Source organism: Mesocricetus auratus, unplaced genomic scaffold (genome assembly GCF_017639785.1).
Source record: "Mesocricetus auratus isolate SY011 unplaced genomic scaffold, BCM_Maur_2.0 Super-Scaffold_100027, whole genome shotgun sequence".
Lineage (NCBI taxonomy): Eukaryota > Metazoa > Chordata > Mammalia > Rodentia > Cricetidae > Mesocricetus > Mesocricetus auratus.
In genome coordinates, this window is record NW_024429208.1 from 616,826 (window position 1) to 642,018 (window position 25,193).

Sequence of the window (25,193 nt, forward strand, 5' to 3'; positions counted from 1 at the left end):
GAAAACTCTGCACTCAGTGCCTGCCCATCACTTAGGATGGATATCCTTTTAAATGTATGCACGCTGATGAACTTGCTCAATAATATCCTAAATTCAAAAATGAAGTTTTGTAACGCAAAATGATCTCAATGAATTTGATTCTCCTGCAGACACGGATGCAGCAAACTGGAGGATTGGATGATATTTTAAGTTCCAGAATATAAGCAATATGTGAATGAACATAGAGAAGTATCAAAGATAAACGTCTCCAGTGAACCCAGTATGGTGGTCCATGGATTTTTCTCAGGGTACAGAAACTTGTGGATGTCTGTGACTTCCTGGCCAACCTAAGGAAAAAAAAGAAAATGATTGGAAAATGTTAATAGAAACACTCTCTCTGTGGCTGGAGAGAAGGCTAAACTGTGTACATGACCACAGTTGGAGTCCCATAAGTCTGGGAGCTTACAACCTCCAAAGGTACTAACAGGCTTTTCAGGCCTCCATAGACTAACATACTCCCAACATTCACATGCATACAAGTAAACATATACATAAACAAAAAATAAAAATAAATCTTAAAACATTTTTCCTGTACATTTTTGTTAAGTGATTTTCCTACACAGCACACGAAACTAAAATATTGAAAAAGGAGAATCATAGTCCAAGATATATCTAGTGATAAAGCTGAAGGTAAGTACAGGCAGACATGGAAACATCTATTAGTTTCACCACATCATTGTATTTTCCAACACAGTCGTTCCTTTTTGTAAACATTGTGCTTATACGCACTTTATCACTAATGTTCAATTAAGCGAATGTGTAAAATTCTCAGTTCTTTTTTATTTTTAAATCTTTTTTATTTAAATTAGCAACAAGCTTGCTTCACATGTCAATCTCAGCTCCCTCTCCCTCCTTCCTCCCCCAGCCCCCCACCAGCCACCCTAATCCCCCCCCACACTCAATCCCCACTTCATTCCCCAGGGGGGGTGAGGCCGTCCATGGGGGATATACAGAGTCTGTCATTTCGTTATTCTTTCCAATGTACTAATAGAGGAAAATGTAAATGTACTGATAGTACCTCAACATTCAAGATGTTATCTAGGCTAAAAATTATCAGTTCTTAATGCAGTGAACACAGATTGATATAATCTATATAAACATAAGTACCTTTGAGGGTCAATCAATTTCTAAGACTCTGTAGACATTCTGCTACCTCAATGGGAAATCTGATGACTCCATGGCTTCTGGTCTGGACTCAGGAGGATATTTTTACCAGGGTGAGGTGGAAAATGACCAGGGTAACCAATATGTCCCCACACATTTCTCCTAGGATCCCAGGTCCCAGCTGGGACTGAGCTGGGAAAGCAGGGCCCTGGAGATTCCCCTTTCAGGAGTTCATCTTTCCGTGACCCAATCACAATGCTCTCTCTCTCTCTCTCTCACTACCACTGGGAATTCTTAGAGAAGCCAATAGCCTTCTCCATATCATGATTATAAACGGAACACAGACAAGCAGAGACTCAGTGACCAGACTTCAAGCAAAATGAAGACCTCTGTTCCCGAGGCTCTCCTCCTGCTGATCCTGGGAAACCTCGCCATGACCAGGCATCCAGAGGGTGAGTGTGGGTGTCAGGAGGGAAAGGACCTACTCTGGGAAATATAAGGATTCCACCCCTGGGGCTGCAGCACAGGAAAGTCTTGTCTCATCACTAGCTCAGTACCTTATTTATTTCATATCCCGCCCCCTATCCCCTGTCTCCTGCTCCCTGCTCTCCTGGGACATCTCTTTGGATCAGCATAGGACAGTAGTTGGGAGGTCTAAGTCTAAAGTCCCACCGCACCTAGGTTCACACTCCCTGCACTATTTGCACACACTCCTCACCTGGCCTCACCTCCGGGAGCCCCACTTGGCCTGTGCTGTCTTCCTGGATGACATTCTTATTGAGAGACTCAACACCAGAGCAGAGACTCCGAGGCTGGAGCACTGTGCACCTTGGCTGGATCAGCAGCCGCCAGACTATTGGGAAAAATCGACTATTGACGTCCTTTTTCAACTTGAAACCTGCAAAAGCCTACTTAAGAGCGTGCTTCAGATCTACAATCAAAGTGAAACTGGTGAGTGAACCCAAATCAGTAACCCCAAATTTCACACCCCCAAAAGGTTTTCTCCAGTTCTCCATACCCAAGATTTACCCCAGTAAAATGAGACCCACGTAGACTAGGGTACAGAGAACCTGGGGACAGTGACCCGGTGTTCTGCACAAGTTAAGCTCCAACACAGCCATTTGTAAAGGCCAAGTGGGAGGCCCCGAGCCACAGAAGGGCCAAAGAAATCTGTCCCTGTGAGAGTGGCTGATAGCAGGGCCTTGGGCAGGCTATCACACGGTGCAGTTCCTGATGGGCTGTGATGTGCTGCCTGGATCAAACTACATTCGTGGACAATATAGAATGGTCTTCAATGGCTATGATTACATCGCACTAAATGAGGACCTGAGCACCTGGACTGCAGTTGGCAAGGCAGCAGAGATGATAGCCCAAGAGTGGCAGAAGAAAAATCATGCACAAAATTTGAAGCGCTTCCTGGAGAGTGGTTGTGTGAATTTGCTCCGCTCACAGCTGGACTATGGGAAGGAGTTTTTTCTGAGAACAGGTAAGGAAAGAAACTGCCTCACCCGCACTGAGACTGGTGCCCCTGTCCACCCCGAGGATTCTCCGTCTGCGGGGAGAAGTTGGAACACCAACTCGTCTTGCATGGAAGGGGAAAGGGTGGCATGGGTTTCCCAATTCGACAAGAGAGAGGATCTCTACAGAGTTACAAGTCTACTCTCTGGAAAGTTCAGTCTGTCAATCAGGCAGCAGTTCCCTTCTGTTTGCATTTTGAATCTGGCCTCAGTAAGGACTGTTCACTGTCCATGTACATTTGTGATCAAAGGCCAGTGTTGCTGAGTCTCAGGCCCCATCCAGTCAGAATCGGAAGTCCATATTCCTAGAGAGATACCCAGATACTCCTTCTCTGTGCTGGCTTATGTGGGTTCTGAAGCTTTCCAAGGAATAGGTGATCCCATCCGTATCCTGGGATTAGGCTGATACATGAGGTCTGCATCTCTTTCTAGTGAACTGCCCCAATTATCAAAACAAGGTTACATGAACATTCATGGATCTCCATAGAGAATGTGAAATACCTGAATTGTCCAATTTAATCCCTTCAGACACTCCGAAACTACATGTGACCCATAAGGTCAGAGCTGATGGAAGGATCACTCTAAGGTGCTGGGCCCTGGATTTTTACCATGCTGAGCTCACCCTGACCTGGCAGAGGGATGGGAGCAACCAGAATCTGGACGTGGAGGTGATAGAGACCAGGCCTGCAGGAGATGGCACCTTCCAGAAGTGGGCAGATGTGGTAGTGCCTCCTGGGGAGGAGCAGAGATACACATGTCATGTGGATCATGAGGGGCTGCCTGAGCCCCTCACCCTGAGATGGGGTAAGGTGTAGATAGATGTAAGCACAGAGGGATCACAGAGAGAGTGGGGTTCTTGGGAGAACTGAACCAGGGTCATGACTGGCAGCTGGAGGTCAGAGTCATCACTGTTCCTTCCCTTCTTCCCTCAGAGCCTCCTAAGCCCTCTGTCCCCATCATGACAATTGTTACTGGCCTGGTTCTTGGAGCTGTGCTCATGGGAGCTGTGGTGACTTTTCTGATATGGAAGAGGAGGACCAAAGGTAAGGAAAGGGTGGGGTCTGAGTTCATGTTTCTATGGGAACATCGAGCCCAGCTGAGAGTGTGCCCTGCCATATGAGAGCAAAGTTTCACCCGCACAGTGGCCTATTCTGTCTTGTGCTGATGAGCTGACATTAACCCCATTGTGAAGCATGAATGAAATAACGAACAGATTCATCACTGCAGTGATAGAGGGGGCAGAGACCGGGTCCTCAGCTCTCAGAGGTCAGATGGAAAGGTTCCTACTGAGAACAGATATGCAGGAGTCCAGTTAGTCCCCTTCATGTGCAATCTTCCATCATGTTTCCTCATCTTTCTCTGGATCTGCTTTCACAGTTCTGGAAACGTCCTTGAGATAAGGATCAGGAGATTCCTCTAGGCCTTCTAGATCCTAATGCTTCCATGAGCTCCAATAAAAGGGATTATTCCCAGGGTATAGTGTTATGCAGTCATGTTCAGGCTTGCTTGTCCCTTAAGTGGGGGTTCATCCCTGAGACACCTGTGACAGTGTACTCAGGAGACCATGGAGGTTCTCAACGAGCCCACACCTCCTCATTTAGTTCCATCTTCAGAGGAGACCCACTCTTGTATCCACTAGGAGACAAAGTTCCTAGGATGTCCAGCCTTGTGCTACAACTTTAAAAAGTGACACCCTAAAGGACCTGGTGTGTGACAGGGAGAGGTCCGCGGATAGAGCCCTGAGGCATGGGGAATCTTGGGACAGTTTGAAGGTGTGATAGGCTGTTCAGAATGTCACCATTAAAGACAGTATATGAATTTCTTCGTTTTTTTTCCTTTTACATAGCAAGACCAGAGGACTGAGCCTAACAGGCAGAATTTGCTCTGTTTTCTTTTTTCTCACTGTGGCCTCAAGAACTGATGACTTCTCTTCCTACATCTGACTGTCACTATGTGTCTATCTCCTGTGAGTACAATGTAACCAGGTGATGAGTGCAGCCCTGCCCTGAGCAGTGACAAGTCCCATCCACACACTGATCATCACTCCTTCCCCAGTAACCATTGCTGTTCCAACAGAGGCTGGGCCGATAAACCTCAATTCCTGACTGAACCTTAGTTTTCTGAGCTACCACTTAATGCATCTTTCTTGAAATTAAGCATCTTTTTTATGGTTATGCAACTTCTTTCACATTGAGTGTTTGATTAGTGTATTAAAGATGAGTAAAACCTGATGGAGAAAATAAAGTCTCACATAGAACTTTATGGAACCCTGTGGTCTGTGCTAACTGGATTGTTTCTTGTGACAGTGGAGCCTGTGGGTGCAAAATTGTTGCTCCTTCCACCTTGGGCTTTCTCCTAGTTCCTTCCCTCCTTTGTGATCCTAATCCCCGTTCTTTGAATAAACCTGTTCCGACAAGACATGCGGTCAGAAGATCTCAGGCATTGGCTGTGTCTGTCCAGTGTCCGTGCTGTTCTGTCATGTTGGCAGTCAGGCTCTTCAGGCTTTAGACTGATGTTCCATCCAGGGATGTGTACATTCCTGGCTCTGTAGGAATTACATTTGGTCTCAATTCTTTGTTTGATTCTGACGTCATTGTCTTCCCTTCCTTGATTCTGACATCTATATCAGCATCTGGACTAGCACTGGAACTCAGAGGGATGTTGTAAACAGGACCAGTACTGGGATCACAGTAAGCAGCTTGTCCCCAGACACTGCTCCCAGGATACCAGGCCCCAGAGCTGGGTCTGAGGCCAGGAAGCAGGACTCTAGAGATTCCTCTCATGGTAGTTAATCTTTCCATGACTCAACCCACCAGGGCTCTGCCACTGCCACTGGGAATCTTAGAGAAGCATCATCCTGAAGACCAGAGTTATAAAGTGGATGAGGACCAGTCTGGACTCCCTCCCGCTATGTTATTTCTCTGCCCTTTCCTCTGAGGCTGGTCCCCTGCATACCTGGCCTACATTTTAGAGATCAGCCTTCCTCTGAGTCCTGAGAGCTAGGATTAAAGGTGTGCACCACCACTGCCTGATTCATTTTTATTTGTGTATAATTTCTTTTCTGAATGTGTTTCTGTGTACAATGTTCTTGCTTAGTGGCTGTAGATGGTAGAGAAGATCTCTGGATAACTTGTGACTATAGGAGATGGTTGTGAGAGCCTGGTTGGGTGCTGGGAATTGGAACCCAGGTTTCCTGGAAGGGTGGGCAGTGATTTTAATCACTGGTCATATATCCAGTGCTCTTTAAATGGATGTTCCTGTTAGAACTAAGGAGATATTCTGGGGGATGACTTTAACAGAGCTTTGGCATCTCCTTCTCCCAGGATGGGGGTCCTCCATAAATGCCCTAATCCTACTTTAGGAACTCAGGGCCTTTCCTCATTCTGATTTGTAAAATTTCCCCCATTCTGGTTGCTGATATTTTTTAGAGATATCTGGTCATCACCTCCTATTTCACACAGCTGTTCCTGAACTTGGAAAGTGGAACCCATACATTCCAATGGACTGTGGCTGTCTGTCCTGTTTTCCTCCATCCCGAGGAGGTGGGCTCATCTGCTTTTTCCCTGTATCTACAGGGAATGAGACCTGTCTACACTGCTGAGTATGAGTGTGGAGTCATTCTCCCAGAGTGTCCCCTGTTTCTGATAACAGAGGTGTTTCTTTCACTGTCTCACAAAGGCATGGACCCTTGGCCAAGGATGCTCCATGCTGTTATCATCAGACATTTTAGGGTTAAAGTCTGTTTTCTGACAGGTGTAATAATCTAGGATTGGCCAACACAACAGGGCAAGTAACTACACAAATACAGTGAAAAGCAGAGAAAGGGTGTTTATTGGATGTGGCCTCAGTGGGAAGAGGAGGAAACAGGCCCAGTGACGCACTACTCTGAGTCTCTAGTTTCATCTTTAGGATCCTGACACGATGTTCATGTTTAAATATAGGGAGAGAGGACAGACACCCCGCCCCCGACCATTAAATTTTCCTATTTCACTTTGATAATAAACTAGAGTTCTCAGGTCATCCCTCACCCCTTCTCACAACAGTTTCCTGGCTTTCCCCGGGTTATTCCCTGGAGATTCGCTCAGACTGGGCCTGTGTGTCCTCCTCTATCAGGAGTCTCCTGTCCTTGATCTCCTGACCTTACCACCTCTACCTTCCAAGCCCTGGCATTACAGGCATTTTCCACGACACTGAAGTCTTCTGAGAAGTTTTAAAGGATGTCCGTTTATCCATGTCTATAAGAGCTGTCAGGGTTTCAGCGAGTGACACATAGAGGCAGAAGTGCACATTTATTTGTGTGCATTTTTTGTGGTTATCGTTGTAGCTGTGGATGGTCTCGATCTCTTGATATTTATGCCTGTTTTTCTGAGACGCCGTGATGAGAGGCACATAACCAACTTCTCCTGTTCTAGTGTAAGAAGTTTGTAAATACATTCTTAGAAATGTTTTTAAGTAAAAAAAATGGGGTAACCTGTGTTATAAGAAGTGATAGCCTGAACTTCACGGAATCCATTCCCGTTTAAATAGTCAGCGGCAGAAAATTAGAATTGGTTACACTGAGAATGACGCGGGCTGTGGTTCGTGCTCACCTCCCAAAAACTCTGTCACATCTGCATCTCTGGACTCCTGTCCCCAAGGACTGAATGGTATGCCAGGACACTGCACATAAAGAAACGTACTGAAAGCAAGAACTTGTCCTCAGTAGATAACCTGCTGTCACTCCCATTTGCAACCGTTGGCTCTCCTTTTCTTCCTGCCCACTTTGTGAGCCTTTGGAATACAGTTAAGGAATATATTCTCTTCCCCGTCTAGTATACTCTGTGAACCAATCCATAGCCCACCAATACCCATTCCTAGTCAGCCAGGTCAGTGAATAAAACCCAAGAGAACATTAGTAGTTTTGAAATTCAAATTTGTCAAGATATATTTACCAAGTTCTTCTGCTTGCGATATTTAGGGGCCTACGTGGTGATACTGACAACCGAGTTTCTGACAGTTTTTACTTAAACGAGTGAATACTGAAATATCTAAGGACTCAGTCAAACCATACTCTCCTTTAAAACTATTCATATAAGCGCAGCACACACTCAGTGTACAGGACTCTGCTGTGGATATAGATGCCACAGGAAATGAAGAGTTCATCGATATTTGAAGTCCACAGTGTGAACAACCTGGAAGAAACACCACCTGTGTCCACTTAGAGAAATACGAAATGTAAAAATCTACAAGAAGCACAGCGGTGGTTCCTGTGCTTTTGTGCATTTTGTGGTGGTCCCTGGCATTCATTCTTAAGTTTTAATGACCTTTATGTGTATAGGTATCTTGCCTGCATGTATGTCTTTGCATCATGAGCATTCTGGGGAAATGGAGTTCAGCAAGATATCTCCACAACTGCAGAAGAAGGAATGGGGCCAGGCACTGGAGTCACAGAGAGTAGTGGCCAGCCAAGTGGCTACTAAGAATCCAACACAGGTTCCCTGGAAGAGCAGCCAGTGCTCTTAGCTGCTTAACTAACTCAACCAGCCCATTCCCCATGCCTTAAACCTCAGGATTCAGGAGGCAGAGGCAGGGGACTGTCTTTGAGTTCTATATCAGTCTGATCTACACAACAAGTTCTATGCCATGGAGGTCTATATAGTAAGACCTTGTCTCCAAAAACTACTATTACCTGAAAATGTTTGTAAACATATTCCTCCTGCAGCTACTGAGAGGACTCAACAATGAAAAACACCTGCAAAGTTCTTGCAAAGACTGGAGTTGGATTCCCAGCACAGACATCAGACCGCAAACAACCCCTGTAAACTCAGCTTTAGTGGTTAGGGTGATCTCTTTTCACCTTCACAGACAACTGTACTGGAGTACAGTACAGAATAACACAAACAGGCACATGTGCCCTCATTCACACAATCATAAAATATATAAAACATCCATATTTACATTATACTGCATTTTCTTAAAGTTTCAGATTTTAAATCTGGTAAAAAGACACAACATTCATCCATTGTTGTGGGAAAGATAAAAGTATTTACCAGAAGGTCAGCATCCATAGAAGATCTATTCCTTCCAGCCTAATTGTGGGTTAAAAAATTGCTAATCCTCTTTTAAAATATCCTTGTTTGTCTTAGGAGATTTGGTTGTATTACCACTCCAACACCATCAATGAAGTTAAACCTTGAGTCAGAGGGAGGAGTCCACATTCAGATGGTCACTTAGGAAGCAGGGGCAACAGGATCCAGAGAAATCTCCTGGTCTTTATCTCAGGGACGTTCCCAGAACTTTGACTGCAGATCCAGAGAAAGGTGAGAAACCATGATGGAAGATTGCACATGAGGAGAACTAACTGGACTCCTGCATATCTGTTCTCAGTAGGAACCTTTCCATCTGACCTCTGAGAGCTGAGGACCCGGTCTCTGCCACCTCTGTCATTGCAGTGATGAATCCGTTCATTATGTCCGTTAAGGTTTACAATGGGGTTAATGTCAGCTCCTCAGCACAAGACAGAATAGGCCACTGTGTGGATGCGGCTTTGCTCTCATGTGGCAGGGCACACTCTCAGCTGGGCTTGATGTTCCCAGGGATACATGGACTCACACCCTGCCTTCTCCTCCCTTCATTCCTCCACTTTGTATGAGCAAAGTCACCACAGCTCCCAGAAGCACAGCTCCCAGACACAGGCCAGTAACAATCAGCATCATGGGGAGAGAGGGCTGAGGAGGCACTGAGGGAAGAATGGAAGGAACAGAGAGGCCTCTGACCTCCGGCTGTCAGTCACGACACTTCTCCACTTCTCCCAAGGATCCCACTCTCACTATGAGAGGCTCTGTGCTCACTCCCTACCCCATCTCAGGGTGAGGGGCTCAGGCAGCCCCTCATGATCCACATGACATGTGTATCCCTGGTCTTCCCCAGGAGGCACCACCACTGCTGCCCACTTCTGGAAAGTTCCAACTCCTGCAGGCCTGGCCTCTGTCACCTCCAGATTCTGGTGGCTCCCATCCCTCTGCCAGATCAGGTTGACCTCAGCAGGGCCCAGAACCTTCAGTGGTTTATTCCATTAGCCTCATGGTGGAAAGCATCGAGAGTAGGCAGACGTGATGCTGGAAAAGGAGTTGAGGGTTGCACATACATCTTGATATGCTGGCAGAAGAAATAGACTGACTGTGTGCCACGCTGGGTACAACTTGAGCATATACGACCTCGAGTCTGCCTCCTCCACAGTGGCACACTTCCTCCACCAAGATCATACCTCCTAGTAGTGTCACTCCCTATAGGCCAAGCATTCAGACTCATGAGTCTATGGGGGCCGTTCCTATTCCAACCACCATGTCTGTACAATGTTACATGTATGTGTGTTTTCAAGACTGACCATGTGGTATTGGATACCTAGTTGATTGCTCTTCTCTGAGGAAGATTACTCCTCCCACTCCCAGCTGTCCTTAGGTGCCTGCAGTTCTCTGTGTAGGGTTGAGGACGTGGGTACCTTTCTCCATTCACTGGGAGATGTCTATTGGTGTTGCCCTTGTTCAGCTCCTTTTAGGGTAGTCATGTGGGCGGGGCTTTATGGATATAGCTACTAACATTCCTAAGAGACTTTCCCCTTCTGAAATATTCCCTGAGCCAGAGTGTCGTTGTTTTTTTTTTTTTTTAAGTTGTTTTATCACATTTTCTGGAAACAGTGGCTTTATTCAAGGTGTCTCCAAGAGTCCAATCTCTGATAATTAGGTAGTCAAATTGTCACATCCCCAGTATCTGTTTATTATAAGAAAACTAACATCAGAAAGAGTTCTCACAATATAAATGCGTAAGACTCATTAATATTTTTAAAGATTTATTTACTGTGTATATAATGTTTTGCCTGCAGGCCAGAAGAGGGAGCCAGATCTCATTATAGATGGTAGGGAGCCACCATGTGGTTGCTTCGAATTGAACTCAGGATGAGCACTGAATGCTTTTAAGCTCTGAGCCATCTCTTCAGTCCTAGAACTCATTAATGTCAATGAGTGATGTCAGAATTTAGCAGTGTTTAAGCCATGCTCAACACCTGCCCCATGTCCAGAGAGAGATGGAGTCTTCTAGTCCATCTCAGCATGAAAAGCCCTGTTAGTACCTCCCACAGTGAAAAGACCTGCACATGGAAAACTAATATGTATGTTAAGGTGTTCCTTATGCGTGTTGCAGGATTATTTTAAGCCATTTAATTTATGCTCCAAAGTCATCCCAATGTAATATTGATATAATAGTCAGTCGTGAAGAATAGTCCTTAAGTCTGGATGTCAGAATTCAAACCATCTCTGAAATGTGTGAATGTCGCTTTAACATAGTGATTACAAAGCAAAAATCATGCACTTGATAAGTATCTCAGTGTACTAATACCATCACTTTTATAGGTGTGGGGTTTCTCCCGTGTTTTCAGTTTGCTAAGAAGGTTCAGGTATTGTTCCCATTGGGTGAGAAATGATTTTGCTGCATCTCAGCTGCAAAAACAGGCTTGAGTCCAATAAGTATATGCTTTGCCAGCTGAACCTGAAGCTTTGCCAGTAGAGGGCGGGAGAGCACCAGGAAGAGAAAGCATTTGGTTTCTGTCTTGGAGGCTTTTGACAGGTTCCTGCAGAGAGAGAGAGAGAGAGAGAGAGAGAGAGAGAGAGAGAGAGAGAGAGAGAGAGAGAGAGAGAGAGAGAGAGAGAGAGAGAGAGTGTGTGTGTGTGTGTGTGTGTGTGTGCGCGTGTGTCTGATTTGCATCAAGTTAAGATCAGAATTAAGTAATGATGGCTGTGTGGGTGCAGATGTGACAATGGCAGACAACCTCAATACAGGATCCAATAAAATGGAATTAGGAATAACTTCTGGGTCCTAAGTCTCAGAGATAGGATAGTGCACTCCCAAGTTGGATAATACCATGTGTTTTGAAGGTCCCCTAGAGGAGTTCAGAGTATTGTGGTAGATGCCTGGGTTTGGGGGTTTGTGGAGGCAACTGCCTGGTGTCCTATGGAGATATTGTGCTGATGTCTGAGCAGGAAATCATCACAGTTCTGTCAGTAGCACATTATCCTCCTCAGCTCCTGTCTCTTCTCCTCTGTGTTCTTGGGGACATGAACTGTATGGCCACTGACCCAGGAGCCAGCTCCCATCCTAATTTCCTTGCCTCCCCCAACCTCCAGTGAGATAAGATCACCAGGAAGTTAAGGCTTATTGCAGGTGGACTGTGCTGGCTAGGAAGGAGCCATGAGATAACAGTGAGGCCATGGGAACCCAGATCAGGGACCAGAGCTGCACACTTCAGTGAGAGACATAGGTCTTTGCTTTCCTTTGCTTCCTTGATTCTGTCAGCCAGATCAGCACCTGGGCCAGGACTCAGAAGGATGTTGTCAACAGGACAATTACAGGTATCAGGGTGAGCAACTCGTCCCCAGACACTGTTCCCAGGATACCAGGGCTCAGAGCTGGATCTGTGGTGGGGAAGCTGGGTCCTTGAGATTCCTCTTCCAATTGTTAATCTTTTCTTATTAACTTTTAATTTAAATTAAAACAATCTTATTTTACATACCAATCCCAGTTCCCCATCCCTTCCCACACCATGTCCCCAGCCCACCCCCATCCACTCCTCAGAGAGGGTGAGGCTCCCATGGGGGATCATCAAAGGCTGTAACATCATTTGGGGCAGGACCTAGGCCCTTCTCCCTGTATCTAGGCTGAGAGAGTATCCCTCCAGAGGGAGTTGGTTCCAGAAAAGCCAGTTAATGCACTAGGGATAAATCCCGGTTCCACTGCCAGTGGCCCCATAGGTTGCCTGAGCCCCTCAACTGACATCCACTTCAGGAGTCCTTGCTAGGCCTTATGCAGTTCCCCAGCTGTCAGTCTGGAATCTGTGTACTTAATCTTTTCATGGCACTTCTGGTCAACTTCACCCCCATTGGGAACTCTTAGAGAGACCAGTCAGCTTTATCCCAGATATCAGAGTGAATAAGGACAATTCTGCACTTATTCTCTATCCATCATTGAGGATGAAGATTCATTTAAATTTATGCACAATGACCACTTGCTCAATAATATCTAAATTAGAAAATAAAATTTAATATCACAAAATGAACTCAGTGAACCTGATTCTCCTATGGACGCGGATGCAGCTACTTTAAAGGATATGATGATATTTTAAGTACCAGATTGTGAGTAACACCTGAATGAAACTAGTGAAATATTCAAGATAAAAATCTTCAGTGTGAAAAAAAAATCTTCAGTGTGCCCAGTTTGGTGACCTAGGGATTTCTCTCAATACTCAGGGGACAGAGGCATGTAGATGTCTGTGATTTCCTGACCTATCTCAAGAAAAAAACAAAGAAAGAAAGAAAAAAGAAAATACTAAAATGATTTGAAGATGTTAATAAAAACACACTCCCCCATGTCTAGAGAGATGGTTAAATTGTGTAGGCAACCACAGTTGGAGTCCTTGAGGTCTGTAAGCTCACAACATCCTGTTCTTCCGACTCCAGGGTCGCCAAGAGTTTCTTCTCCACAGACTACTGTACTTCCAACCTTCACACATACACAAACAACCAAATATACACATAAAGAATACATAAAAGAAATCTTAAAAATATCAACCCTGTAAAGTTTTGTGAAGATCTTTTCCTATACTGCACATAACAATAAAATGTTGAAAAGGAGAATCAGAATCTAAGATTAGTGAGAATAATCTATTAACTTCTCTACATTATTGTATTTTTGTAAACATTCTGTTTACATTCACATTATCATTAATGTTCTATAAAGCAAATGTTTAAAATTCTCTGTCCTAACCTACTGAACAAGGACTGACATAATCCACACAAGCATAAGCACCTTTGATGCCATTCTAAGGCTCTGTAGACATCCTGATATCTCAGTGTGAGAATTGTGGAGGGAAGTTTCTGTCCCGCCCAGTCTTGCAGCCATTTAGTTCCAAATAAGCTTACAGAGGTTTTATTAATTATAAACTGTATGACTGATGGATAAGCCTTTTATTGGCTACCTCTCTCATAATAATTACCCCATAATTATTAATATATGTGTCTCCACTTGGTCTTGGCTTACTGGAGAATGCCCGGATGTCCTATATTCCCGGTAGTTACATGGCTTCTTTCTGGCGACACACTCTTTGTATTCCTCTTCCCAGCTTTCTCCTAGTCTGGTAGCCCTGTTTATACGTGCTGCCTGGAAATATCCTGCCTGTCCATTGGTCAAAACAATTTATCAAACAATAAGAGAAACATATATTCACAGCATAAAAAAACCCCGGCTTCTCACATTAGAGAATTGCTGACTTAATGGCCTCTGGACCGGAAACAGAGGATATTTGGACCAGTTTGAGGTACACAACGACCAGGGTAGCCGATTTGTCTCCATGCACTGCTGCTAGGATCCCAGGTCCCAGAGCTGGGTCTGAGCTGGGAAAGCAGGGCCCTGGAGATTCCCCTTCCAGGAGTTCATCTTTCCATGACCCAACTACAGTGCTCTCTCTCTCTCACTACCATTGGGGAATTCTTAGAGAAGCCAATCAGCCTTTGTCATATCATGATTATAAACTGAACACACGCAAACAGAGACTCAGTGTCCAGTCTTCAAGAATAATGAAAACCTTTGTTCCCGAGGCTCTCCTCCTGCTGATCCTGGCCAACCTCACAATGACCAGGCATCCAAAGGGTGAGTGTGGGTGCCAGTAGGGGAAAAAAACCTAGATTCCACATCTGGGGCTGGAGCACAGGTAAGTCATCCTCTCCCCTAGCCCAGACAGAATATTCTAGGACCTTATTTACTTTACATCTTGTCCCCTGTCCCCTGTCTCCTGTTCTCTGCTCTCCTGGGAAGACTGGGGAGCAGCACAGGACACTGGGTGGGAGGACTAAACCTAAAGACCCATTGCACCTAGGTTCACACTCCCTGAGCTATTTGCAAACTCTGCTCACCTGGCATGACCTGGAGCCCGACTTCATCCTTGGTATCTACTTGGATGACATTCTTATCCAGAGATTCAACAGCAGAGCAGAGATTCCAAGGCTGGGGCACTGTGCACCTTGGGTGGATCATCAGCAGCCAGCGTACTGGGATAGTGAGACACAGGGCGTTCTGAGACTAATTGACATCTACCAAGACTTCCTGGAGACAGTGCTTCACCTCTACAATCAAAGTGAAACTGGTGAGTGAATATGAATCAGAAATCCCCAACTTCAAGCTCCCAATGTGTTTGCTCCAGTTCCCCATATCCCAATATATACCAGAGTGAAATAAGATCCATGTAGATTAGCCTACAGAGAGCCTTGGGACATTGATCTAGATTTCTGCACAATGTGGCCACATTTACAAAGGTCAAGTGGGAGGTACCGAGTCACAGGAGGGTCCCAAGGACCATGGCCCTGTGAGAATGTCTGAGAGTAGGGGTTTCCACAGGATATCACACAATGCAGATATTGGTTGCCTGCAATGTGGGGCCTGGAGGGAAATTCCGTCGTGGACAATGTAAATTAATCATCAATGGCCGTGATTACATCACACTGAATGGTGACCTGAGCACTTGGACTGTAGCTGGCAAGGAAGCTGAGACCCTGAGGAGACAGTGGGAGAAGACACAAGTTGCAAAAGTTATGGGTGTTTTTCTAAAGAAAGAGTGTGTGTACCTCCTCCTCCAACACCTGAACTATGCGAAAGAGTTTTTGCTGAGAAGAGGTAAGGAAAGAAACTGCTGCACCTGCTCTGTGACTGGAGCCTCTGTCCCCCTTGGATTCTTCCTCAGCAGGGAGAAGTTGGAATAGTAACTTGGTCTTGCATGAAAGGGGAAGGGTGGCATGGGTTTCCTGATTCAACAAGAGAGAGGGAATCTCCAGAGATGTAAATCGTCTCTCTCGATAGTTCAGTCTGCCAGCTAAGCAGCAGTTCCTTTCCATTTGCATTTTGAATCTGACCTCGGTGAGGCCTGATCACTGCCCATGAACATTTGTTCTGACCCAGTGTTGCTGAGTCTCTGTCTCCATCCAGGGAGAACCAGAAGTCCATATATCTAGAGGGAGACACAGAATCTCCTGCTCTGTGCTAACTCACACTGTGCTGACTTTCCTCGGAATAGATTACCCCATCGTTCTCGTAGGATTAGGATAGTGTGCAGGGGTTAGCATCTCTCCTTATAGCATACTGTCCCATCCATTCAAACCATGGTTGCATGAACATTGACAGATCTTCAAAAGGAGTAAAAAAAAATACCCGAATCTTTCAATTTATTCCCTCAGACATCCCAAAATTGCATGTGACTCATAAGGTCAGAGCTGACGGGAATATCACTCTAACATGCTCGGCCCTGGATTTCTACCATGCTGAGCTCACCCTGACCTGGCAGAGGGATGGTAATGATCACAGACAGGATGTGCAGGTGATGGACACCAGGCCTGCAGGAGATGGCACCTTCCAGAAGTGGGCAGCTGTGGTGGTGCCTCCTGGGGAGGAGCAGAGATACACATGCCGTGTGGATCATGAGGGCCTGCGTGAGCCCATCACCGTGAGATGGGGTAAGGAATAGGAGTGAGCACAGGGACTCTCACACTGAGTTGGGAGTCCTTGGGAGAACTGGAACAGGGTCATGACTGACAGCTGGAGGTCAGAGTCCTCACTGTTCCTTCCATTCCTCCCTCAGAGCCTCCTCAGTCCCCTCTCCCCATTATCGCAATTGTTACTGGCCTGATTCTTGGAGCTGTGCTTATGGGAGCTGTGGTGACTTTTCTGATATGGAAGAGGAGGACTAAAGGTAAGAAAAGGGCGGGGTCTGAGTTCATGTCTCCTTGGGAATATCAAGCCTAGGTGAATGTGCCCTGCCATATGAGAGCAAAGTTTCACCCACACAGTGGCCTATTCTGTATTGTGCTGAGGAGCTGACATTAACTCCATTGTGAAGCATAAAGAAAATAATGAACAGATTCATCACTGCAATAAACAGAGATGGCAGAGACCGGATCCTCTGCTCTCAGAGGTCAGATGGAAAGGTTCCTACTGAGAACAGATATGCAGTTGTCCAGTTAGTGCCCTTCATGTGCAATCCTCCGTCACATTAGCTCATCTTTCTCTAGATCTGCATTCACAGTTCCGGAAACTTCCCTGAAATAAGAAACAGGAAATTCCACTACATATTCTAGATTCTGAAGCTTCCATGAGCTCTAATAAGAGGGATCACCCCAAGGGGTGAAATGTGAGGCAGTTATTTTCAGACTTGCAGTCCTTACACTGGGGACTCATCCCTGAAAAACCTGTGGCAGGACCCACAGGAGCCCATGGAGTTTCTCATCCAGCCCATACCTCCTCATTGAGTTCCATCATCAGAGTGTGTGATCTGTTCTTGTATCACTTTCCACTGGGAAGTCAAGGTTTTTAGGGATTCCAGCCTTGTGTTACAGTTTTAAAAAGTGATACCCTAAAAGTCTGTGTCTGTGACAGGGAGAGGACAGAGAATACAACCCTGCCAAATGGACATTCCTGGGAATGGGACAGTTTGAGTGTGTGATGGGCTGTTCAGAATGTCACCACGTAAGACACCGATCTGAATTTCTTCCTTGTTCTCTCTTCTATAGGATAAGACAGCTGGACTGAGCCTACCGGGATTCCTTCTTCTTTCTTTTTAACCACTGTGGTTTGAGGAACTGATGACTTCTCTTCCTGCATCTGACTGTCACTATGTGTCTGTCTGTCTCCTGTGAGTACAATGTAGCCAGGTGCTTAGTGCAGCCCTGCCCTGAGTAGCTACAAGTCCCACCCACACACTGATTATCTTTCCTTCCCTAATCACCCTTGCTGTTCCAACAAAGGCTCGGCTGGAAAACCTCCATCCCTGACTTAAATTTACTTTTTCCTGAGCTACAACTTAATGCATCTTTCTTGAAATTAAGCATTTTTATTGTTATGCAACTTCTTTCAGAGTGGGCATTTGATTTGTATTAAAGACAAAAAAAAACCCGATGGGAAAAATAAAGTCTCAGAATATTTCAGAATCATCTGTGGCGTTTTAACTCCATTGCTTTTTGTTAGAGTTGAAGGCTGTGTGGAGCCAAGTGAGGCCTGCGTGTGCACAACTGTTGCTCCTTCCACCCTGGGCTTTCACCTATTCCCTTCCCAACTCTGTCATCTTGCTGTCTCCCAATCCCTCTTCTTTCCATACAGTTGTTCCACCAGCACATGTGATCAGAAAGTCTCAGGCATTTGTAGTGTCTGTCCTGTTCAGTCATGCTATCAGTCAGCTTTTCAGGTTTCAGTCTGATGTTCCACCAAGAGATGTTTAGATTCTCTATTCTACAGCAATTATGCTTGCTCTCAGCTCTGTGTTTTGAGAAGGTGCCAATGTCTTCTATTGTTCACATTCACTGAAACAAGTAGGGAATGTTTCTGTCATTGTTCTGAAGTGGATCTTCCTGGTGTTCTTACCAAATTGGCACAGTCCAAGCCTGGGTTGTGACAGACTATGGGCTCTAATCTGTCACTAACACCAGCAGGAGGAGGCTCTGTCCACAGGAGATATGCAGAGTCAAGATCCACCTACGTTACATCCTGAGATCCTGTCTCCAACGGAAGTCATTAAAATCTAATAAAGAAATGAATGAATTTAACAATTAATATTATAAGGGATGGCCAAACTGTACTATGCTAATTACATTCTTATAACTCTCAAGTATGTATTCGCATTTGAGACAGGAAGTAGGTTGGTGTAAGGAGAGTTATGTGGAATATACAAATAGGGCAATACATGGTGACCCGCTTCTTGGATTCCTAGATGGTTTCACAGCTGTCACTATAAATTCATAGGATTTCAGGTCATCCAATCACTTCCAGTGAAACTGGAAACCCATCAAAATGAAGAGAGGGAGACAATCGCATGTTAACAGCTGTCTACAGAGAGGGTCACAGCAGAGAGAGCAAGGGTTTAGAGGAAACCAGTGGTATTCTCTGTAAAACTAACATCATTGACAATTTAGACAATTTATGCAATGCCTGAGGGACAGAGATTTAGCTCCAGTTTCAGTACAATGTTCATAGGACAAACTGCATTTGGTCCCTAAAGCACAGACGAGCATTTTCTCTAGTGTGCTTCTCTGGATCCCAGAGATAATGCACATTGGAGATTGCACTCCAAACTCTTGTTAAGGAGTACTAGGAGCAGATCCCCTAGAGAAGGGGATGGGGCAGGAAACTCAGGTGTCTGAAGCATGTGATGGGAATCTTCCTGTACCTGTGTCTGCGGAGCAGACTACCTGCTCAAGGCAAGGAGCACATTTCCCAGAAAACCCTAGAGCTCTTCAACAACTGGACAAGGCAGCAATCCTCTATCCAAGAGAGGAGATGTGAGTTCAGCATCCCCACACCCCCTGATCTCAGTAGTTTAGAGAGAAGCCTTTTTCTTGCCAGTCACTTTGGTTTTTCCCCACCAGTCGCCTGGGCTCTGCTGCGTTGTAGTCCCCAAATAACACACAAGATGCTGTATTAATTATGAAGCTGTTGGCCTTGCTTGTTTCTTACTGGCTACCTCTGACTTAAGTATTTACCCCATAATTGTTAATCTAAGTATTTCTCTTACCAGAGAAAAGTTCCGAACTTCTTACTCCTATGGCAGCTTCATCTTGACTCCCTGTGTTTCTCCTACCCAGAGGCCTCCTGGACTCCTAGTCCCACCTATCTTGCTTCCCTATTGGCCAACAGTGCTTTATTGACATATACATAGAACTCCCCCATCATCTCCTCTTTTCTGTCTAAATAAAAAGAAAGGTCTTAACTTTAACATAGTCAAATTATATATAACAGAACAGTTATCAAGTAAGAACATAGTTACAATATTTTGTCTATCAACATTTAGCAAGATTTAAAGAAAATATCATCCATCCCATCCTTGTGAGTCCAAAGTTCTATATGTAGCTTATCTCTTGTCATAACTAAGGAAAACTATAATTATAACTATCTGTCTTCAACTCCATCAAAGACCACAGAAAGGTAATATATAAACACTAGAATTGACAGAGACATCTTGCTACCTGGACAGTCACCCGAAGTTCCTCTGTAATGTTGGGGCATCCATCTTCAGCCCATAGGCCACAATTGAAAGGTGTGTACGCACAGCTGGAAGTGGCAGTGACCACATCTCCAAGCCGGCGGCTTTTGCTGGATGTCAGCATAGACTGAGACGATGAGCTGGAATCACGCTTACACCTGCCATCTTGGAAAAACTACAGGTTAAACAGCCACGGTTTTAACAGATAAGACACGCGGCCAGAAAAGCATAAAGATTTACAGTAAAGTCAGACTTGGGTAAAGAAAAACCTCTAAAGGTTTGTTTACCGTGTGTTTAAAAATATACTTAAGATTGGGGGAGAAAAAGAAACGGCATAGTAGTAAATAGAGAAGCCAGATGTGGTGGCGCAAGCCGGTAGGATTTGCTGCAGAGGCAGAGGCAGGTGGATTTCCAGAGAAACCCTGTCTCAAAGAAATAAAAGAAGAAATAAAAGTAAAAGAAATAGATAAGCCACGTAAAGATGGAAAATACACAGAGAGTCTGGATACTGTACACTATTGTGTTTTTTCAGTTTTTTTTTATTGCTAAGGAAGGAACAACTACTAAAGTATACTTGATTATAAATACTGCTGAATTCATTCAACTTATATCTTTTAAAAATGCCTTGATTTCAAAATTTAAGTATAAGGATATGTTACTTTGGAAAAGATATTTTATTTGTGTTTCCACAGAAAATGGCAAATTCCTTCCAGGCTTCTGTGGTTTGATGAACCAAGACCCCTGGAAGCAGTAGGCCAGGTGTTCCAACAATTGAGACAGCTAAGATGAGGCAGCCTTACACACCCCCCCAAACAAGGACTTATACAGGTTTCTGAGTTTTGTCATAATCCCCATGGTATGAACAGCGCCCCCATCCAGCACGAAGCAGTTTGGAATGCCATGAGGGCAGGGACAAGTAAATTAGCACAGGTAGAGATAAAAGGAAGCGAAAGGAAAAAGGACCTCCTCTTTTGGAAGCTGGCCACGCTTCTGACTCCCAGCTTGTGTGATTCTCCGTCTCTGGTAAATAAATGTATTGTATTCCCTATAGCATTGACTATCATCATTACAGTAGAGGTGCCCTGGTACTCTCATTTCTACCTGTGTGCAGAGCTTACTTATCTCTCTGGTCTATTCTGCGTGTCTCTTCAGCATCCATGCTAACTTAAACTTCTGGCCAATATATCTTGTACCATGGTCAACCTGTAGGAGGGTCTGGAGGGCACCTCACACTGCCCACAGTCTCAATCTCCATGTGGTATTTCAGCAGCAATGTATCCAGTCCTGGCCACTGGGATGCTACTTGGAACACAGGCCCTTCAAGCAGGAAGTCACTCCTGGGTTGATGGCTCAGACGCAGTGATTTAAGCAGAAGGGTCCTAACTATGGGAGTTCACAAGGGTATCCTAGGGTCAATGGATGTGATTTTCCAAAGTGAGATCTCAGATCTGCTAGTAGAACTGGCTGGAGGTGTCTGAGGATCACTGTCCTAATGACAATCATGACGATAGAATTCACAAGTTCTGCCTGTCCCCTCTGATAGGAACAAATGTGCCTTGATCCTCAAGTACAAATTTAGACTCCAGGTTGCAATTATATGATGTTATCATCAATAAAGGTAGGGTCTCAAAATTCTCAGTTCCTAAGACGGTCAGTGTATACTAATATAATACACATAGGTGTGTTTACCTTTTAGGTCCACACAAAGACAACTAACTTCCTCATTAATTCTGCAGTGGTCCCCTCTACCCCACAGTTCCTAATCCCTATGCCCTGCTTTCAACTATACCTTCAGGGAACCTCTCATTTCTCAGGTCTGGATCTCCAGGACGATTTCTTCCCTATCCCTCTCAGCTTTCAGTCTCAAAATAACTTTGCTTTCACCTGGACTGACCCTGACGACCCCCTCTCCACACAGCTCACCTGGACTGTCCTACCCCAGGGGATTCAGGACAGCCCCCACACCTATTTGACCAGGCCCTAACTTCTGTCCTAATTACTCTGTTTTCTCTCTCCAAATTTAAACCCCTAATTTATATAGGTGACATTCTCCTTCGTAGCCTGTCCCTACAAATTAGCCCAGACTCACCTCATCCACCACAGGGAGTCCATACACTAAAACCCACATCCCCACGGTCACCTCCTAATACCCAACAAATTGTGTCCTATCTACACCAGCTCTTTCAACCCAGTAACCAGGCTCTGTCCCATTTTGGCAAGGCTTACCACCAGCCAACACCTGAGGACTTTCATTTCTTTCTTTCTTTCTTTTTTTTTTTTTGGTTTTTCGAGACAGGGTTTCTCTGTATTGTTTTGGAGGCAGTCCTGGAACTTGCTCTGTAGACTAGGCTGGCCTCGAACTCACAGAGATCCGCCTGCCTCTGCCTCCTGAGTGCTGGGATTAAAGGCAAATGCCACAAACGCCTGGCTTTCATTTCTTAAGAAGTATTGTTGTTCCTTGCGAAATTTGACAAGTTTTATATCATAACTCCAGATGGTGCAGTCCCCCTTTTCCTACACACCGGGCCAAAGGCTCCCTCCTGGGGACTGACTGGCAACTTGACTTTATCCACATGCCCACAGTTGGACAAATTAAGTATCTCATAGTTCTAGTGGACATGTTCTCTGGATGGCTGGAAGCATTCATCACCAGTGACTAAAGAGCTCACACAGTCTCTGACCTCCTTTATGGAAGAACATTCCATGATTCAGAGTTCCAACCTCTCTGCAGGCAAACAATGGTCCTGAATTCACCTCTCAGGTCTCCCAAACCCTAATCTGAAACTCTCAACTTCCTTTACAGTTTTCGTATTTCATATCACCCTCAGTCCTCAGGAAAGATAGAATGAACTAACTGCTCCTTAAAAAAGCATTCCTGTTAAAAATGTCACAAGGAACATCACCTTGGCTTTGTAAAGCTCTTATCAGGCTCCAGGCTCTCCCTAAATGAACCCTTTCAATATTGCACTTTGAAATCACGTATGGGTGGATGGTTCTAATCCCCAGTCTCCCATCAAGACCCAGGCCTCTCCCTCATCACCTACTCACCCCCCTCTACTCTGTCCTCTCCGTTCTTTCCTATGGAACTGTACGGATCACTTCCTAACCTGTCCATCCCCAGTGAACATCAGGCATAGGGTCCTTCTCTTTCCTCCAGACCCAGGCCCCTCACTCCTTTCCCCTAAATGGCAAGGATCCCTCAGATTAATTCTTGTGATCCTCACAGCTAACTTTAGGTCTTCCCTCATTGGATTCACTTATCCAACCTCAAACTCTTTATACCCCAGGTCAAGGTAAACTTTCTTCACACACAGAACTCCTATAGGGCCCTGCTACCTTAAGTTGCAGAGCTACAAGAAAATGATCCAGGCCTAAAGAGAAACTACTCACACAAAGGTGATCTCAGTACCTGGGATACCCACCTTAATCCTAGGACTCCTGAGGGGTATTTAAGACAGGAATAGGGTCTCAGCGCTGGCATTCATTCTCCATCTACATTGAGGGTGGTTAGACATTGAAGTCTCGAGTTTCTCCAGCCACACTGAGGAAAGGCAGCAGTCTGAGTTTTGTTGGAGTCAGGATCACCTTTCAGTCTAAGGTAGAGTAAGAACTAGTGGCCCTCTGCTTTGCTTTTCTGATCTTCAGCTTGAAGCTTGAACCCCAATATCTGTCCCTGGGCCATTTATTTGTCATGTTACACAGACCTTGAGTTGCATGCGTTGTGTGGAACAAGGAGAAAAGTCAGTCTACAGAGCCACAAAGGACAGTGTTCACAAGTTGTAGGTGACAGGTGATGCCCAATAAGGGTACGTGACAGGTCAGGTGACGGTTTACTATGGTGCTAGCCTGTGCTCACTGTGAAGGTGAGCTGTGTGCTGTGAGAGAAGATTTTCAGGACATGAGGGATTCCTCCAGCTGGGCTGCAAATCAGGGAGTTCCATAACTTCTCCCAAGAGCAGCACCAGTTGGGACCAAGTGAGCAAATAATTGAGCCTATAGGGGATTTTACCATTGAAAGCATGTCCCCAGTTTCATTTTAGTTTTGTTTATTTGACCCAAGCTGGGATTATCTGGGAAGAGGAACCTCGGTTGTTAAACAACTTCCAGCAGATTGCCTGTAGGTGAGTCTGCTTGGCATTTTCTTGATTAGCGATTGATGTGGGAGGGCCCAACTCACTGTTCATGCACCAAAGGCTGGGAAGATCGTCCTGGATTACACAGAATACAGTCTGAAGAAGCCAGTAAGCAGCATTCTCCCAAGGATGTTGCTTCAGTTCCTGCTTCAGGTTCCCTGCGTTGAGTTCCTGGTTGAACTTCTGCAGGGGTGGATTGTGACCTGGGGATTGGAAGATGAAGTCAACTCCTTTTGCTTATGGTGTTTTGTCATAGAAAAGCAGAGTAGCATGTACCACCACTGGGCATGTATGACAACATCACAGCTACCCAAACTCTTCTTTTTTCTGACAGAGGGCACCGCAATTATGGTTTAGTTCTAGTTATTATTACTTATGTGTATGTTCGTGTGGGTTCAGTACATGCCAATTGATTGAAGGTGCATGTGGAACCCAGAAGATGACATTAAATCCGAGGGGCCTGGAGTAGCAGGAGATTGCTCCCAGCCCTTTGTTGGTGTTTGGGAACGAACTCAGGTCCTCTACAAGAGCCGTTATCATTTTAAGAAACGAAACCACCTGCCCAGTCGCAGGATAACCATACTTGTATTCTTTGATGAACCCCAAACCTGAAACAAGTGCAGGCCCTTGGCAGATTCTACAGCTTTGCTGAGGAGTAGATCTCAGAAGCGCACCTCCTAAAAGTAAAGCCTAGAGAAAGAAGGCAGGTTGCTTATTGACATGATGGTGATCTTTTGTTGCATGTATGTGAGACACTCTATCCAGCTCAGGCCTGGAGCCCTCACTCCAGCCAAGTCCCAGAGCCCCCTCTACATCTAGGATTCACCAGCAAGTCTCTGGGCAAGTGCTGAAACCTGAGCCACATTTGACATCACAGCCTTTGGACCACTTAGGTAGAGGAAGTCTTGCTAGTTCTGCATGTCTGTTGCTTTCCATTTGTTACTCAGCCACGTAACAGCTATATAGCCATGGGAGCTTCCCGAGGCCACAGGCCCAAACTCTGACACCAGTATAAGGTCAGAACTAAGCAACCATGACTGTATGCACACAGATGTGACAAGAGAAGGCAACATCTGCAAAGGACCCAGAAAAACAAAAGGGTAAGTGCATCTGGATATTTAATCTTACAGATATTAAAAGGTAGCCATAGCATGGATGGTATCATGTTCTTTACAAGGTTTCCCATGGGTATATAGAATACTGTGCTGTATTTCTGGGTCTGAGGGTCTGTGGAGGGTTAGCCAGAGTGTCATAGAGACACCTTGGAGGATTTGTACATTGGGAATCATCAGAGATATGTCAGCAGTACATTAAACATCTCAGCTCCTGCTGCATTTACTCTTGGCCTTTCTTGGA

General features: G+C 45.2%; 2 protein-coding genes across 2 annotated transcripts; both read left to right on the plus strand.

The window, feature by feature from the left end:
- The first annotated feature begins 1,522 nt into the window (after positions 1-1,522).
- Positions 1,523-3,780, plus strand: LOC121134365 (class I histocompatibility antigen, Gogo-B*0101 alpha chain-like). Its single transcript, XM_040732517.1, has 5 exons — positions 1,523-1,595; positions 1,825-2,094; positions 2,354-2,629; positions 3,189-3,464; positions 3,593-3,780. Exons 1-5 carry the CDS (start codon positions 1,523-1,525, stop codon positions 3,778-3,780), a joined length of 1,083 nt encoding a protein of 360 aa, XP_040588451.1.
- Positions 3,781-14,602: 10,822 nt separating this feature from the next.
- LOC121134233 (class I histocompatibility antigen, Gogo-OKO alpha chain-like) lies at positions 14,603-17,656 on the plus strand. Its single transcript, XM_040732129.1, has 5 exons — positions 14,603-14,829; positions 15,081-15,356; positions 15,914-16,189; positions 16,315-16,425; positions 17,243-17,656. The coding sequence occupies exons 2-5, from the start codon at positions 15,092-15,094 to the stop codon at positions 17,245-17,247; spliced, it is 657 nt and encodes a 218-aa protein (XP_040588063.1). The 5' UTR covers positions 14,603-14,829; positions 15,081-15,091; the 3' UTR covers positions 17,248-17,656.
- Positions 17,657-25,193: the final 7,537 nt, after the last annotated feature.

Bases quoted from the DNA above. Each gene is read 5' to 3' on its own strand.
- LOC121134365 (XM_040732517.1), top strand. From the start codon at position 1,523: ATGAAGACCTCTGTTCCCGAGGCTCTCCTCCTGCTGATCCTGGGAAAC. The intron at 1,596-1,824 runs GTGAGTGTGGGT...CACCGCACCTAG, and splicing joins CATGACCAGGCATCCAGAGG to GTTCACACTCCCTGCACTAT. The intron at 2,630-3,188 runs GTAAGGAAAGAA...TAATCCCTTCAG, and splicing joins GGAGTTTTTTCTGAGAACAG to ACACTCCGAAACTACATGTG.
- LOC121134233 (XM_040732129.1), top strand. From the start codon at position 15,092: ATGCAGATATTGGTTGCCTGCAATGTGGGGCCTGGAGGGAAATTCCGT. The intron at 15,357-15,913 runs GTAAGGAAAGAA...TTATTCCCTCAG, and splicing joins AGAGTTTTTGCTGAGAAGAG to ACATCCCAAAATTGCATGTG. The intron at 16,190-16,314 runs GTAAGGAATAGG...TTCCTCCCTCAG, and splicing joins GCCCATCACCGTGAGATGGG to AGCCTCCTCAGTCCCCTCTC.